Source organism: Meleagris gallopavo, chromosome 16, assembly GCF_905368555.1.
Source record: "Meleagris gallopavo chromosome 16, MGAL_WU_HG_1.1, whole genome shotgun sequence".
In the NCBI taxonomy this organism is placed as follows: Eukaryota; Metazoa; Chordata; class Aves; order Galliformes; family Phasianidae; genus Meleagris; species Meleagris gallopavo.
Genome location: NC_139419.1, coordinates 13,089,021 through 13,104,203, shown reverse-complemented (window position 1 = coordinate 13,104,203; position 15,183 = coordinate 13,089,021). Strand labels below are relative to the sequence as shown.

General features: G+C 51.6%; 1 protein-coding gene across 4 annotated transcripts in view; it reads right to left on the bottom strand.

The window, feature by feature from the left end:
- Positions 1 to 9: 9 nt before the first annotated feature.
- WDR90 (WD repeat domain 90) overlaps positions 10 to 15,183 on the bottom strand; it is a 29,932-nt gene continuing 14,758 nt past the window's right edge. For 2 of the 4 annotated variants that reach the window (XM_085237629.1, XM_085237630.1), the window contains exons 23-43: positions 15,011 to 15,172; positions 14,270 to 14,398; positions 13,815 to 13,948; positions 13,700 to 13,737; positions 13,134 to 13,253; positions 12,554 to 12,730; positions 11,622 to 11,722; positions 10,608 to 10,710; positions 10,010 to 10,131; positions 9,484 to 9,643; positions 7,757 to 7,947; positions 7,327 to 7,495; positions 6,818 to 6,929; positions 6,133 to 6,304; positions 5,454 to 5,576; positions 5,075 to 5,255; positions 4,515 to 4,645; positions 3,436 to 3,579; positions 2,120 to 2,239; positions 1,442 to 1,526; positions 10 to 339 (exon numbers count right to left, since the gene is read on the bottom strand). In XM_085237629.1, the coding sequence (XP_085093755.1) occupies positions 182 to 339; positions 1,442 to 1,526; positions 2,120 to 2,239; positions 3,436 to 3,579; positions 4,515 to 4,645; positions 5,075 to 5,255; positions 5,454 to 5,576; positions 6,133 to 6,304; positions 6,818 to 6,929; positions 7,327 to 7,495; positions 7,757 to 7,947; positions 9,484 to 9,643; positions 10,010 to 10,131; positions 10,608 to 10,710; positions 11,622 to 11,722; positions 12,554 to 12,730; positions 13,134 to 13,253; positions 13,700 to 13,737; positions 13,815 to 13,948; positions 14,270 to 14,398; positions 15,011 to 15,172 (2,832 nt within the window). In that variant the 3' untranslated portion in view covers positions 10 to 181. Of the gene's footprint in view, positions 340 to 365; positions 433 to 1,441; positions 1,527 to 2,119; positions 2,240 to 2,321; positions 2,423 to 3,435; positions 3,580 to 4,514; positions 4,646 to 5,074; positions 5,256 to 5,453; positions 5,577 to 6,132; positions 6,305 to 6,817; positions 6,930 to 7,326; positions 7,496 to 7,756; positions 7,948 to 9,483; positions 9,644 to 10,009; positions 10,132 to 10,607; positions 10,711 to 11,621; positions 11,723 to 12,553; positions 12,731 to 13,133; positions 13,254 to 13,699; positions 13,738 to 13,814; positions 13,949 to 14,269; positions 14,399 to 15,010; positions 15,173 to 15,183 lie in introns of those variants that run through there. The other 2 variants (XM_085237632.1, XM_085237633.1) reach the window with 2 other exon arrangements.

Here is a 15,183-nt window from a genome sequence, read left to right as displayed (position 1 = left end):
GGTCGGAGGTATTACCCTAGCGTTTCGTCATGTTTTATTAGCAAAAAAAAAAAAAAAAAAAAAAGCAGCAAATCGTGCCATAAATAAACACCACAGCAGTCTCGGAGCGTCCCACGACCCGCCGCAAGGGCCGGGGCCTGGCGTGGAGCCGCAGCCCGGCCCGGAGCGAGGCCGCCCAGTCTCAGGCGCCCAGCAGCTCCCAGACGAGAACAGCGCTGTGCGAGGCCGTCAGCAAGCGGCGGCCGGCGGGAGCGAAGCGACACAGGTGGACGGCGTCGTCGTGAGCGGCGTAGTCCTGGGGGAGGCCGGCAGGGCAGCGCTGCAGCCGGAGGAGCCGCTCTGTGGGGAGACACGCTGGGGTCAGAGGCTGAGGGAGCGGGGTGGTTCATCTGGAGAAGGCGCAGGAGAGACGTTACTGCTCCTCCACAGCTCCTGAAAGGAACCCAGCAGCCCCCTGCAGAGAAGGACCTGGGCGTCTTGGCTGATTGAAAAACTGAACACGAGCCAGCAGTGTGTGATTGCAGCTCGGAAAGCAAAGGGGATCCTGGGCTCCATCCGCAGAGGGGTGGCCAGCAGGGACAGGGAGGTGATCGTCCCCCTCTGCTCTGCTCTTGTGAGGCCCCATCTGCAGTGCTGTGTCCAGGTCTGGAGCCACCAGGACAAGAAAGACAGGGAGCTGTTGGAGAGGGTCCAGAAGAGCCACAAAGATGAACAGGGGGCTGCAGCACCTCCACTACAAAGACAGGCTGAGGGAGCTGGGCTTGTTCAGCCTGGAGAAGAGAAGCTGTGGGGTGACCTCATTGCAGCTGTTCAATAGCTGAAGGGAGCCTACAAACAGGAGGGGAATCAACTCTTTGAAAGCATTGATAACTGCAGGACAAGGGGAAATGGTTTGAAGTTGAGGGAGGGAAGATTGAAGTTGGATATCAGGGTGAAGTTCTTTATAGAGAGTGGTGAGGTGCTGGAACAGCTGCCCAGAGAGGCTGTGGATCCCCGTCCATCCCTGGAGGTGCTCAAGGCCAGGTTGGATGGGGCCCTGGGCAGCCTGGGCTGGTATTAAATGTGGAGGTTGGTGGTCCTGCCTGTGGCAGGGAGGCTTGGAGATTCGTCATACCTGAGGTCCCTTCCAACCCAGGCCATTCTGAATGTTAGGAAACATTTCTGCTCAGAAAGAGCAATGCTGCAGTGGCACTGCTGCTCAGTGATGGAGGTGTTCCAGAACCCTGTGGATGTGGCACTGAGGGATGGGGGCAGTGGGATGTCAGCAGTTGGAGTAGATGATCTGAGTGTTCTTTTCCAACCTTACTGCTTCTATGATTTTTCCCTGCCTGACAAACTACCCTGCCCTGGAGCAGGGCAGGGACTTCACTCCCAGGGCTTTTGTTCCTGGGACGACACACCTGGGGGACAAGCAGAGCCCACAGCACTGGCTGGTACTCACCGCTGAAGCCGACAGCCATGAAGCGTGCTGCAGGAGACAGGCTCAGGGACGTGGCAAAGTATGGCAAGGAGATCTTCTCAACGACCTGTGCTCCAGCAAGAGAAGCACAGCAACATCTCAGAACTGAGCAGGCAGCAAAACAGCTGCCTAAGTGACACCTTCAGGAGCGTAAAGGGCTCCTCCTCCATGGGGAGGCTGAAACAGATGCACCACCTCTCTCCAGGCTCAAAAACCTGCTAAAGGCACCCCCCATCAAGAGGTGATATGACAATTTAGAGACTGTTAGCGCTCCCAAAAGCAAACACCTTCCCCTCCAGAAGCAGCATCAGTGACTGGCAGCCTGCCCAGGGGCCTGGGGCCAGAGCTGGAGTTTCTGAGTGAAAAGCTGCCACACAGCCCAGCTGCTTGCTGAACCCATTTCAAAACCTAAAGCTTGTACTACTTGCAGCCCCTGTTAGCAGGAGAGGATACTGCAGTGGGAGCTGTCATTTGGGTCAAGAGGGGGTCTAGCTCTCCCCCTGCAGAAAGAGGGGCTCATCTGCAAGCCCTTGCTTTTTGTTGCAGGCCCTTCAAGGGAGATGGGGAGCACTGCTTCCCCACCATCTTGTTCAACAAAGCCATGCAACAGCAGAGGAGCACACACTGCCTGGGCATGGTGCACAGGGAGGGTACAAGTACCTGTTTCTTGCGCAGGCTGTAAAACAGGGCTTCCTTCTGCATCCCAAAGCCAACATAGACCAAGGTACCATGCTCCCAAGGGCAGAATGCAGCCAGGCTGGGTGGCAGGCTGCCATGACCCTGGCAGGGGAAACCAAAAGGAACCAAACTGAGGCTAGCTTTTCCAGCCCAACACAACACGGTAGGGAGCAAAAGAGAGCACAGAGCAGTACCAGCCATTGGGCTGTAGGTGTACAAGCACCAGAAAATTCATATGATAGAGGCTGTTTTCTCCCTCTTGCATTGCCATCTCAGCCGTGCTCACTGCAAAGAAACAAGGAGCAAACACGCACTGCCATGGAAACCTGAAGCTCGTTGTTTACTGTCGTGGAAGCAGGACACACAAGAGTCCAACAAGCAGAATTTCCACCATGGCATTATTCCTACATGGGCTTGAAGGTTGGGCTGGATTAATGGATTAGTTTCAACACAAGCAAATAGAGCCCAAAAGATACATCATTCGTATGGGATGCAAGATCAGTCCTTCCCAAATTCACCATGGGGAGACCTGTAACAGCCTGCATGGTGCCTGGGGGCAGCAGGTGAGGGTCAGAAAAGCCTGCCTTCCTCTTGCATGCCATTGTCAGGTACACAAGGGGCCAACTCCACATCCTGTCCCATACAGAACCTCTCCCTTTTCTAGCAACATCATTCTGCTCAAATCCCTGACTTTGGTCTGCAGCCAAAGCGTTCTGCAAAGTAGCACAGACTCAGGGCTGGAGCAGGAGTATTTGGCTCTATTAACAGTCACTGGGCTCCTGGTTCAGGATATTCATGCTCGTTGGGAGTGTCAATCAGCAGGATGCTCATCATTAGGTCTCTCATCTGCACACTGCCTGTGCTGGCTCCTGGCTGTGCTCAGTTTCACACAGCACAGGAGTATCAGCTCTGTGAATGCAGTTTTTTCTCTTCATGCTCACAAAGTCAGTGCTTCCCAGTGGTTAAGCAGCGCCATGCACAACTCACACTGCCTGTCAACACCTCGAAGGTGCATGAGTAAGATATCCCACGAGCAGCAGAACCCATGAAAATCACTTTCCTAAGCAGACTCACTGTTTGTACCCATCCTTCTCAAAGCCTCGAGGCATCCCTCCCCTCCTGGGTGACTGAAACAACACATGTAAACACATTGGACTGAGCTGACGAGATACTTTCACGTGAGTTTGGATGGGGTTAGGATGCTTCAGCATCCCATTTACAGACAGGGATAGCGTGCTGAAGGGACTGGGGCTGCATGGTGCCAAGACAGGACATGAGTGGGGGAGCAGAACACTCACCTCGGGGCCGGCAGGAGCAGGGAAGCTAAGCCAGTCGAGGAGCTCACACTTATCCTTCAGCCAGTCGGAGGCCCAAACACTGACCCGCCGGTCTGAGCTGGCAGCCAGCCACAGCTCACCTCCTTCCACCCCAAAGTCATGGTACTACAGAAGACAAAAGCAACGTTATGGCTCTTGCAGTGCAGAAGCTTTAAAGAAAGCTGTTAGCAAGAACTAGCAGAGGGCACGACTTCATGGGAATACAAGGGATTAATGCCAGGATTAATCTCCTGGATTCTCTCATCTGAGCAGTGCTTAAAGTCATTTATCACAATAAAATAGGACAAGGAAGCAGTGATTGCAGAGCCAGCACAAGCTCTGGGCTGAAAGCCCCGGCAGAAGAGGAGTGAATGCCTGGCCAGAACAATACAGATCTCTTCCCTCGGACACCTCATCTGAGCATCTCCTAGGAGACTGCAGATGCAGTACGTGTTCTTCACCTAAAGCAGGGGAAGTCCTCCTAACTCTACATTCACCAGGAAAAACAGCTTTGCAGCCTTCTGCAGATTTTAAAGTCAGAGAGCTTAGGCAAAGTTATTGCCATCTCAGGAAGTCACAAAGAGGACAAAGAGACCCTCCATGAAGAGAAGTAGAAAAGATGTTAAAAACACCCCACTGTTGGACTAACAAGCCTTCTGGCTTCACAGAGAAACCCTGCAAAGAGCCAGATACACACACAAAGCCAGGCTGCTAAGGAGTAAAGTGGGGAAATCACATCAAGGCTGTTACTGGGGGCATGGGCCAACCCAGGCTGCCTTGAAGGGATGCTGCTCTTGGAAGGCCCTAGTGCAGGCCATCCATGCACAGAGTGTCTGCAACAACTACCAAAGGTTGCCCACCCTCTCAGGCAACCTGCAATGCATGTGGCTTTCCTCCACTGAAGCTATCCCTAAAAAAAAGAAAAAAAGCCAACGGAAGTTACTGGAGGTGCTGGGCCTAAAAAGCAGAGTGGGACAACTGACCCAGCCAGGCTCCTGCTCCCTCCCACAGCACAGGGACCTCACTCCCACACAGTGCTGGGACACAGAGGCAGGTCTTACCTGCTTCCTGATGCACTGGAGGACAGTGATAGCAGAGCCTTTGTGGTCAGCAAGGATGCGGATGGTCATTCCGGTGCGAGGGCTGCTGACAGCCACGATTCCATCCTTGCCCCCCGATAAGATCATTTCTCCTGTGGTCAAAGGAGAGAAGAGAATGGGATGGTTCTTATAGAAGAGACTGATATCATGAGACAGCAGCGTCCCACAACACCTGAAAGGTTGGGAACATCTGAATTAAGAGCTGGGTAAGATAAGATGTTTCAGGGACGCACGCTAAATCACATCCAAACAAGAGCTAATGCAGCTTGTAAACAGGAAGACAAAAAGGAATATTTGCTGCATCCAAACTACTTGCTTATATCACTGCCAATATATCTGCCAAAACCCATTTACCACGTGCTCTACTGACAGGTCTGCCAAAGTCCATTGGTATGAGCTCTCTCCCTGGGCCCAGCTTTTTGTGCAAGTTTTTGGAGGCAAGACCCGTGCTTGGATAACCCTGATAAAACCGAGCTGTGCTCCCCAGGCAACACCCCCACTGTTACAACAAGCAATCTCACCATCTGTGGAGTAGGCAATTGCTGTCAGTGCAGTGGCATGGGGGTGCATTTTCAGCTCCATCTCTGTCCTGGAAATACTGAAGACACGGATGGTGCCATCACTGTATCCTGCCACCACATGCTGACTCTCAGCTTCCCATGCAACGTTGGGGTGAGGCTTCCAGGCCAGGCACTGGCAACTCTGCGAAGGAATCAGGGAAGAGAGATGATGACAGTGCAGACAGCAGGACTGTGCACAGCAAATGCACTAAAGGCTCCACCTGCAAGTATTTCCTCAGCTTCAGGTTGGTCTGGGGGGACACAGCAGTCCTTGCAGTCCAAAGCAGTTAGATTGCACCCTCTACCCAGACAAAAAGACTCAAGTGCCACAAAGGATTACCTGGTTCAGCACTTGAAACTGTACCACCAGCTCCATTCTGCCTAGGGACCAAACCCTCACGCTGCCATCTTCCCCACAAGTAGCACAGAGAGTCTCATCAGGACTGAAGGACGCCTCGGTCACCTGCAGCAAGGAGGGAGAAGGGGAACAGGAGCCCTACCAATAACACAGCCTGCAGCACATCAGCCCCTCTGCCCCTCCCATTCCCCAGGACTCCTCCAAACATGAAGCCCCATATGTAAAGGAAAGAGAGTTGCTTAATTTTTGTGCTTAGAAGAAATTTGGGACTGACAGCTAGGCTTGCAATGGAAATCATTAAACCTAACCACAAAGCTAAACCAGACACACAACATAAATCTAAGTAAAAGATCTGCCACCACTTGAAATCTAGTTTAGATCTTCATGTTTTAGGCAAAGAAAATTCTCCATTACGGATATTCAGCTAACAGACTGCTTCCACACATTGCAGCACTCCACAATTAAACCTCAGTGACTCAACCAGCTGCATTTTCCACTCCAGCAGAAAGAACCACAGCTACTCACAGGCTGAGGCTGATAAACACCTAAGGCTGAAGCAGCTGAGCATGCGAATGCCTGGAGCACAACCCCTTGGGCACAAGCATCATGCAGAACACCCGCTGCTCCACGTAGCAAAGTACACCATCCCTGTCCCTCAAACCTTGCTTTTGTGGCCGCTGATGAGCCGGATGCTTGTGCTCTCCTTCCAGTTGATGTACCACAGTGTTCCTGCTGTGGTGCCCACAATTCCCATTTCTAAAGAGTCATCGAAGGCCATGCTGACTATCGTCCCATCCAGGGTGATCTCATGTTCTAGCAGGACTGATCTAGGTCTGGAGGAAGGGAAGATCCAAGAGGGAACACTCAGCTATTGGAAGACACCGCCTCCTTTAGATGCAATTTTCTAGTATGCACAGTATTTAGAAAGCAGTTGTTCACTGTGGAGCACCTGAATGCTGAACAGTGACTGGTGTTGCAGAGAGACCATCGCTGATAGGAGAGAAGCAAAACAGGGGATGCAATACCATACAGAAGAAACAAAGGTAGCATTTTCATTAATTCTTTTAAAGGAGTTTCTACAAGCCACTGACTTAAACTCCACCCATTTCCAATACCAAGAAGATTGAGCTGTTAGCAGAAATCCAATAAAAAGCTCCATGCAGGAAGAGTCAGCAGTGAAGGGATGGAAAGAAGGTAAGGATGAAGAGCAGCAGCATGGCAGAGCTCACACACCTTTGAGAAGCGACCTTTCAGACAGCCCCTGGAGCTGCCAGGTGAGAGGAAGAGCACCTCAGGAGCACAGCACGAGGTGGATGCAAGCAGAGCAGATGCTGGAGCTGACCTACCTGGCCTTGGGCCCCTTCAGCCTCAGCTCCTGCATGGCCCCCACTGCCCACAGGCGGATGCGCTTCGTGTTGCTGCCGCTCACCAGCCTGTTGCACCAGCACACCAGCACACCTGGGAGGCAAATGGAGGCACCTGTGGACACCCACCCATGGATAAACCCCACTGCTCTCAGCCACCGACTCACTGGGCAGGACACCCGCTGTTCTCACAGCCCAGAAGTAGCTCCCCAACCCACTCAGCTTTGACAAGGACACCTGGCTCACAGATCAACTGCCACCCAACAGAGAAAATCAATTTTTCCAAGCACAGCTGAAATGAGAGGCAGGCAAGCTCGGTGCTGCCCATTGCAAGCTTCCATCAGATTTTTTACAGCCTAACACTGGTGGTATTTAGAATCATAGAATCACCAGGGTTGGAAAAGACCTCCAAGATCACCCTGTCCAACTGTCCACCTACCACCAATACCTCCCCACTACATCACATCCCTTAGCACCACATTTGCACCCACCGATCTCGCCTTCATCGGCCTCCCACATCATGAAGCAGCTGTTAGTCTCCGTGTCCCACACGCAGACCTGGCCTGAGTTGGTCCCACTGTAAAGAAGTGTGTCAGCCCCATAGCAGAGGGATGTCAGCTCCACCGGCCCTAACACTTCAGGTGCAGGGGCCCTATGAACCTGCCAGGACACACGAAGCAGAAAGGTCAAAGGGAACGTGTTGCTTAGCTAAAAGGGACGCAAACCACCTCCTCCCACCTTCGACGCATTCAGCTTGTGCATCAAATACAACTCACGGCCAACATCACACTCTCACTAAGAGAGATCATCAGCTCTTGCAGAACTGTGGGGGCAGAGCCTCCATCTCTCTCACCAGCGCTTGGAAAAGACGTCAGAAATACAGAACACAAATTTCAATAGATGATAAAACCGAGATTTTACCTTGAGATTGATGTCAGCCCCGTGCTGCTCCAGCAGCCAAAACGTAAGTGCTCCCTTCCCCACGCAGGCCATTTCTCTGTGAGAAAAAGGACTAAAAGCCATGTCGTGGACTGGCTCGGAGATACGAGTCGATGATAGGAGTTCATAAGTGTAGGTACTCCACAGAGCAACGGTTTGATCATTGTAGTCCCCTAGGTAGAACATGAAAGACAGTAGAAGGAGGGAACCAACCTGATGGAGCTGTAGGCATCCCTACAACAGAGGAGTTGGACTAAATGACCTTTAAAAGGTCCTTTCCAACTCAAATGATTCAATTACTCTAGTTCTGCAACCTGAGTGATGGCCATCAGCCAACACACACATCACAATCTCATGTCACGCAGTTGTTGTCTCAGGCAGAGGCACATCGCTTTGCATGCATACTCAGCAAAAGCCAAGAAGTGCTTCTGTGGCAGCGAAGGCTCTGTGATGTAATAGGTTGGCATCCGAGCTGAGGATGAGTAGAGCTGGCCCAACATTTTGTATTGGAGGTTGTAGCACATCTGGACCTACAGCACAGTCTGCAGCCGATGTCTGACTCAGCCAATGCTGGCCTGGTAGGGATTGCAGCACATAGAGCAGGCTTTCTGCTATTTCTGCATCCTTAATAGCTCTGGCACACCTCAGCACACGCCCAACACAAGCCCTCCAGCGACACTATGAGCTCAGGGCTAACAGTTTTGAACTGAGAAACAGAGGGTGCTATGCTGAGAGCGACGCAGAGATGGGAACTGATCTTGATGGAAGCCACCACGTCTGGCAGGCAGCAGGAGGCAGCAGCCATGGCATGGTAAGCATCCCCAGCTCTCAGCCTGCACAGGAGGTACTTCATCAGCCTTCCCCAGGCTCCACAAATCAAGGCAGACTTTCAGCTTTTTCCTTCTCCACAGCCCAGAAAAGGAGAGAGAGAAAAGCTGGAGAAGGAGGGCTCCTCTCCCACGCTGCTCTGCAGAGAGCACAAAGCTCCCTTTCTCTTGAGCAAGGCTTGCTTTTTTTCAAGGGCAGACTCACCAGCTCAAAGTGAACGTGTTGCCTGCTCCACAGGTCCTCTCTCTTGCAAAACTAGAACTTACTAATTGTGTATCTGTCCTTTAAATGTCCCCTGCCTAAACAAAACAGACAGCTTGAGTGTCCATCTTGTGCTGGCATCGCCGCCTGGCAGGAGGCTCACAGTGTGAAGCCTGGATACTTCTGTGCAGTTCCAGCTAAGCAACAATAAGAAGGCCAGGAGAAGGCATTTCCCTTTGGATACTATATATAGTAACTGCAAACTATTTACATGGCCTTAACAAGGACTAGTCAGCCACAGAAAAGCTGTAACTTCAAGAAAAATGAGCCTGCAGGGCAATGAGGGCAAGCCCAGCACCTGTGCCTGGTAAACACAGGGCACATTTTCCCCCCCAAAGCACTGACAGCTGCTCACTTGCAGAGCACCCCCGGGCTCATGGTCACTCCCAGGAGGACCTGAGATTGCAAACTGCATGATCCATTGTGCTGTTTATTAGGCTCCCTGATAATTTCACACTGAAATGAAGTTCCAGTGCCAAGGCCACCAAGCAGCAGCTGCTGGTCAGACCCGTGAGCTTGGTTTGCATCTCACAGCTTTCATCCACTGACAGCATCTTCCTCCCCTCAGATGCCCATTCCATGACTCCTGCACTCACACCCAGCAGTTACAGGGCACTCACCAATGGTAGCAAGGAACCTGTCATCCCGAGAGTAAGCCATGGCTTGGACTTGTGTCTTGTGATGGAAGAGACTTGCTGTACAAATCCCATCCTGGGTGTTCCAGATGCAGATCTGACAATGGGAGTCTCCATCTCTCTTTCCTGAGGCAGAAGCCAGAGCCTAACAGAATGATATGTTGTCATAGAGACCTTGGTAAGTAATTAGAGAACATTTCATTAGTTAGTGTTGGCAACTGTTAGACCCACACTAAAGTCACGCAGCTGGCATGTGGGAAGTTCTGCAAGAAAACCATCACCTGACAGGAGGAGGGAACAGTGGCATCAGTCAGAGGGAGGGAACAGCCTTTGCTGTCACACCAAGCCAGCACAAAGAATAGCTAGGCTCAAAACCCATTGGTTTTATTCCCATAACCCCAGATCTCCATGCAGAAGGAAGATGAGACAAATGGGATTTTAGTCAGTGATATTCCTCTAGCCTGAAGTGATGCAGACCAAACAACCCTGGGCAAGCAGAAGCCTCTCCTACCTGGGCATCGTGGCTGACAGCAAGTGTAGAGATCTCCTCTACATGACCAAGCCAGTGATTCTGTGACCCTGAGTGCAGGTCTTCAACCACGATGATGCAGCCGCAGGTGTAGGCGAAGAAGCCTAGCAGAGAATGAGCAGATGGGATGTTTTCCTGTAAAGGCTTCACATACAGCACCCACTACAACTCACATCACAGACCAGGGAAATTATTTTTTTAAGTAATTTGTAAAAGCTGACTCTTCTACACAGCCCCTCCAGCATCCTTCCTATGGGCTGAGTGTGGAGCAAGGCAAATCTCACTTCCCATAACCTAAGTAAAGCAAAGATGCTGGGCATTGCTCCAGCTTGGAGAAAGGAGTTGGGATGGACTCTCTGGCAGCTCCCACCCTCCTCTATCCATCTGACTATTGGAGCCTGAAGCTGTTCCTATCCGCTAACATTCACCAGCAACAAAAAAGTGTTACTGGGCTTTGTCAGCACGAAGAACCACCGTGCTAAAGATCCCGACCCAAGAGTTGGAATAATCAGACCTCAGCTCAGCGTGTGCACACTGACAGCTCACACAGCTCCCACCCTGTGCACCCTCCCCAGCGTACCTGTGTCTGGGTCCCACACCATGTTCCCTCTGCCATTTCCATTGTAGCCAATTACTGCTTTCAGCTTCAGGACTTCATTGCCAGCTGGAGGAGATAAGAAACTCTGCAAGAAAAATAGACACAGGCTTAAAGTAAGCTCTGAGAGGATGGCTTGATCAGGTACGTTCAGGACACACATAAGGAAAGCATGCGTGCAAGCACACGCATCAAACTCACACGCAGCACACAAATTCATGCCAGTGCTCACACAACTCACATTCAGCACATCAATGGATCAATAAGAAAGTGCACACATACATATAAAAGAGAAACTGCACCGACACAGCCAGAAACAGATGCTTTCAGACAGGGCACAAAACAGGCTGGCAGCAGTTCCCCATCTGATGAGCAGCTGCTAATCCTGCTGGGCAGGAGTTCGGTGGGTTTTGCTGAGTTGGTGATGTACTTTGAATAGGAACACAGTGAGGGAAAAAGCACTTCCAGGTGGGGGGCAGAGGAGGGAAACTAAGGATGCGAGATGAACGTAACTGTTCTCCCACCCACTGTGAACAGCAGAGCTTAGGGAAAGGTTGAGTTAAGTTTCTGCTTCATTTTCGCTCTGTTTATTAACAGAGCAAGAGCTGTGCCTTAACTACCTTCACTACACCCGATGGATTGCCTTCCCCAGCCTGCTTTGCCAATGCATCTGCTTGCAAATATGTGTGTGATGAATCACGCCACTGCTCGCTTGTCTTTCACTTTCAATAGCACATGCCATTTCCATTGCCTTTGAATCAAAATTTATGCAGATTTGCTGAACAGAAAACGAACTGAGCACAACTCACTTTTTACTAGTCTGGGAAGAGCTGCATGCAGAGGAGAGAGGTGGACTAACGTTAAGGGTTTCTGTTTGGACACCAGACCCGGGGTGCATTTCACCAAAGAACAAAAATCAGTAACAACTCTAAAAAGCCACACTGCCCAGCCCCCAAATGCCTCATCCTCCCCCGGCCAAGCGACCAGCACAGTTCTCACCTGGGGGAGCACAGAGGCCTTAAAGTGAGGAGTGAAATGCCGGTACGAATCTGGGCGGACGCAGCACTGCGACTTGGGACTTCTGGTCTCCCTTCTTGGTTCTGCCATACAAAGAAAACAGTGCCTTTGTGATGCTGCTGCCCATGGGAATGGTTTGGGAACAGCAGCTATGCTGTGGCCTGTCAGTTCTGATAACGTGTGTGTGCATACACACTAACACATGGGAGAGGAAAAACTCAACTGCAGAGCCACACATGCTTCTGTATGACAGTGTGAGGGGCTGTAGGAAAAGCACCAGCTTTCCAGGAGCAAAGGAAGAACACCCATCCCTTCCATCACCCCTCTCAGCCACGCTCCAAGCAGCCTAAAGACATCCATGTTGCACACATCACTGCACGCAGCCAGAAAGAGGTCTTTAACCAGAGCAGCAGAGGCACAGTTTTATGTTGAAGCTTTCCAGCAAATCCTGCCTAGGGCTGAGCGCTGGCAGCTGTGTGCTTCTGGCAGCTCGCCATACACGGCTGGAGCATTGAGGCTGTGCCTCTACTAATAGAGGTACTGGGAGCTTTAATTTCAGCTGGCTTTAATAGGACGTGCCACTTAGAGATGATAGGGGCTCCAAGCTGAAGAGGGGCTTCTGGCACGCCTAGAAGCAGCAGCAGGGAAAGAGCCAGGCAAACAAGCAGACCTGGGAGCCAGCATGAGAATCCCTCCCCATCACTGACTTCCCCATCACACCTGAGACGAGGAAGGTACCCGAGGAGCACACTGCTGCCCTTTCTTTCTGGAGTGCTGCTCTGGGACTGTCTGCACTGCATTTACAGTGATCTTTCTTTGCTTTTTTGGGGACAGACCAAGCTGCCATGCAGGATACATGCCACTGTGCCCCGAGGAGCCAAGATCTGGGATAGGTGGAGATGGTCCCAAGTTACCACGTGCTGATGGTGCAGGAGGCCTGCAGCTCTCCGGCCTCACTTTGGGTCTCACAACCATAAGATCCTCGCTCCTGGCCGGCTCTGCCACGAAGGCTGAGGTGTCTTTGCCTCCATTCTCCACTACTCTGCCAGGCAGACAGGCCTCCTCCTCTCTGTCTGACTCCGAGAAAATACCTGAAGAGAAAGAATAGCAGGACAGAACCGACTGCGTCTTCCAGGACTGCTTCACGCTTGGCCGACCCACTGATTTCTGGTAGTGGTTCTGCTCAGTGTCACAACCCATCTGTTAGAGTGGAGGGCAAAGCAGACGTTTCCTGCTGGGTATGTCCAACAGGCTGTTTATCACTGCCTTCACAGGAGCTGTGCCAGCAGCTCAGCATTTGGAGTTACAGCAGCACTGAACTCCCACACCTCTGGCTAGTTTTGTCCATGTTAGAAGGAAAGTGCAGACTGCTCTGTCAGTCTGCAGGTAGGGGATGAGGAGCAGGGACAGCTCTGAGGATGCTGGAGAACTAGGCAAGGAGCTTTTCCCAAAATGAGATCAACTTGCCCCTTTCCTGCAAGCAATTCCTCTTACTTTGACATCCCGCTGTGTGGACAGGGCTGACATCCAGACACGGTGGTGAGGACAACAGTGGAAGAGGAATTGTCTGCCGAGGTACATCAGACACATCCTTTAGCTTCTCAGAGCTCTGTTCTGTGAAAATAAAACGCTTTGTGTAACTCCCATCATCCCTTAAACCCTATTCTCTTCCCGGGGCAACCAATGATGATGGCTCCAAGCTCCTGCTCCATCATTCAAGGGCGACACACAGAGTGGGGACAGCGAGGCCAGGGAGCAAGAAGACAGAAAAGATAGAGGCAGTAGGCCAGGGAAAGACAAAAGGCAAAGGCTGAGCTACCTATCAAGAAACCCAGATCCACACTGCTCAGAACATCCCCCTCCTTGGCAGACTCTTACTGAGAGGCGCTAGTTAACTGGAGACTGCCAATGGGACTAATTAGCCAGTTACCCCCTACTACTTGACTATCCTACTGAGGGAAAGAACCAAAACCCATTTCCCCAACCCCTACCCACTGCCAGGAAAAGCAGCTGTGGGATAGCTGCTGACCAGAGCAACTCAGGGCAGCAAGCAAACTTACCTGCCGCCGGCAGCAGAGGGGACTCAGAGGAATGAGTCCTGCGAAGGCAACAAGAGCTGTGTTACACAGAGAGGAGCTGGAGGAAGGGGAAGCACAGAGCTAACATGGCACTTACAGGGCTGGGGGAGACCCCTGTGCAGGTACAGCTAGGAAATCCCAGAGGAAGATGGCATCTCCAATGCTGATGACGTGCCGCTGGTCTGGGGTGAAGGCCACCTGGCACACAGGCTCCGAGTGGCCAATGTACACCTGGGAGACACAGTGTCATGAATTCCATCGTCACTCTGTCAAAGAGGAGACTGTGGCTGCCACACTGTGGCTCCCTGCAAGCATCCATCCATCTGTCCATCCTCCCTCCATCCATCCTCAGGGAAGGATGCTTCTGCCCGCGCTCCTCAGCAGAGGATCATCACACACAGAGAGCAGCAGCACGCAGTGCTCAAAGCCAGGGGTCAGCACAAACACGCTGGCCCAAGCCACACATCTGCTACTTTCTTCTCCAGGGATTCAGAAATGCTTTATCTGATGGATCGGGGAACAGCAGCCTCCTTCCCTCCCCAATTGCAGTACCTGGAAGTTGATGTTGAAGCGCATCTGGTAGTCCCACACTTTGATAACCTTGTCGCCAGCAGTGAGCAGGTACCTGGCATCCTTACTCAGTGCCAAGGAAGAACAGGACAACTTGTGCACAGGGGACACCTGAGGACAGCCACAGCACCAGCAGCATTAACTCTCACTATCAACAAGTTACAACTTCTTCGGCAACATTAAACAACAGGTCAGCTGGATGAAGATGAGGGGAATGCTCTTGGCCTCTGGTGAAGTTTAAAGCAGGAGGCAGAGATGCCCTGAGAAAGGTCTGCACTCGCTTCCCAGTCCTTCTGTTTCTCCAGGAGTGTGAAGATCACTAAACACACCGTGGGCTGGACAGATTCACTACGATGCAGTCAGATTTCAAAGTACAAGTGGATCACTTGGGTATTTCACTAGCCCATCTGTGAGATAAGTTAACTCACCCCCCTATCACCAGCCCACTGCAGTGTAATAATACAGGCTCATGTCCTTATGCTTCAGCAAGAGGAGAGGAGTACAGAAAAGAAGGACAAGCTCAAGCTCAACCTAACCAAGGCCACACTGTGATAGCCACGTGCTAACCACTCATGTTTTACTTGGAAGCCCTCAGGATGAGCTCTTCTCTCACGCAGCCTCCTGAAGTGCCCAAACCCCACACGAGGTTATCCCTCAGATATGAATTTGTGCCCAAACCCCACACGAGGTGATCCCTCAGATATGAATTTCTTAGTGCCCTACCTCTCGCACCAGCCGTCCTGTTTTTGCATCAAGCACAAGGATTTTGTTGGAAGAAGTGGACACCAGGAGCTCTCCTTGTGACACAGGAGCAAAGCAGACTCTCACTGCAGAGTCCAAGGCCGTACTGTTCAAATCAAGGATGCTGATGTCCACCCTCAGCAGCTGTGAAACAA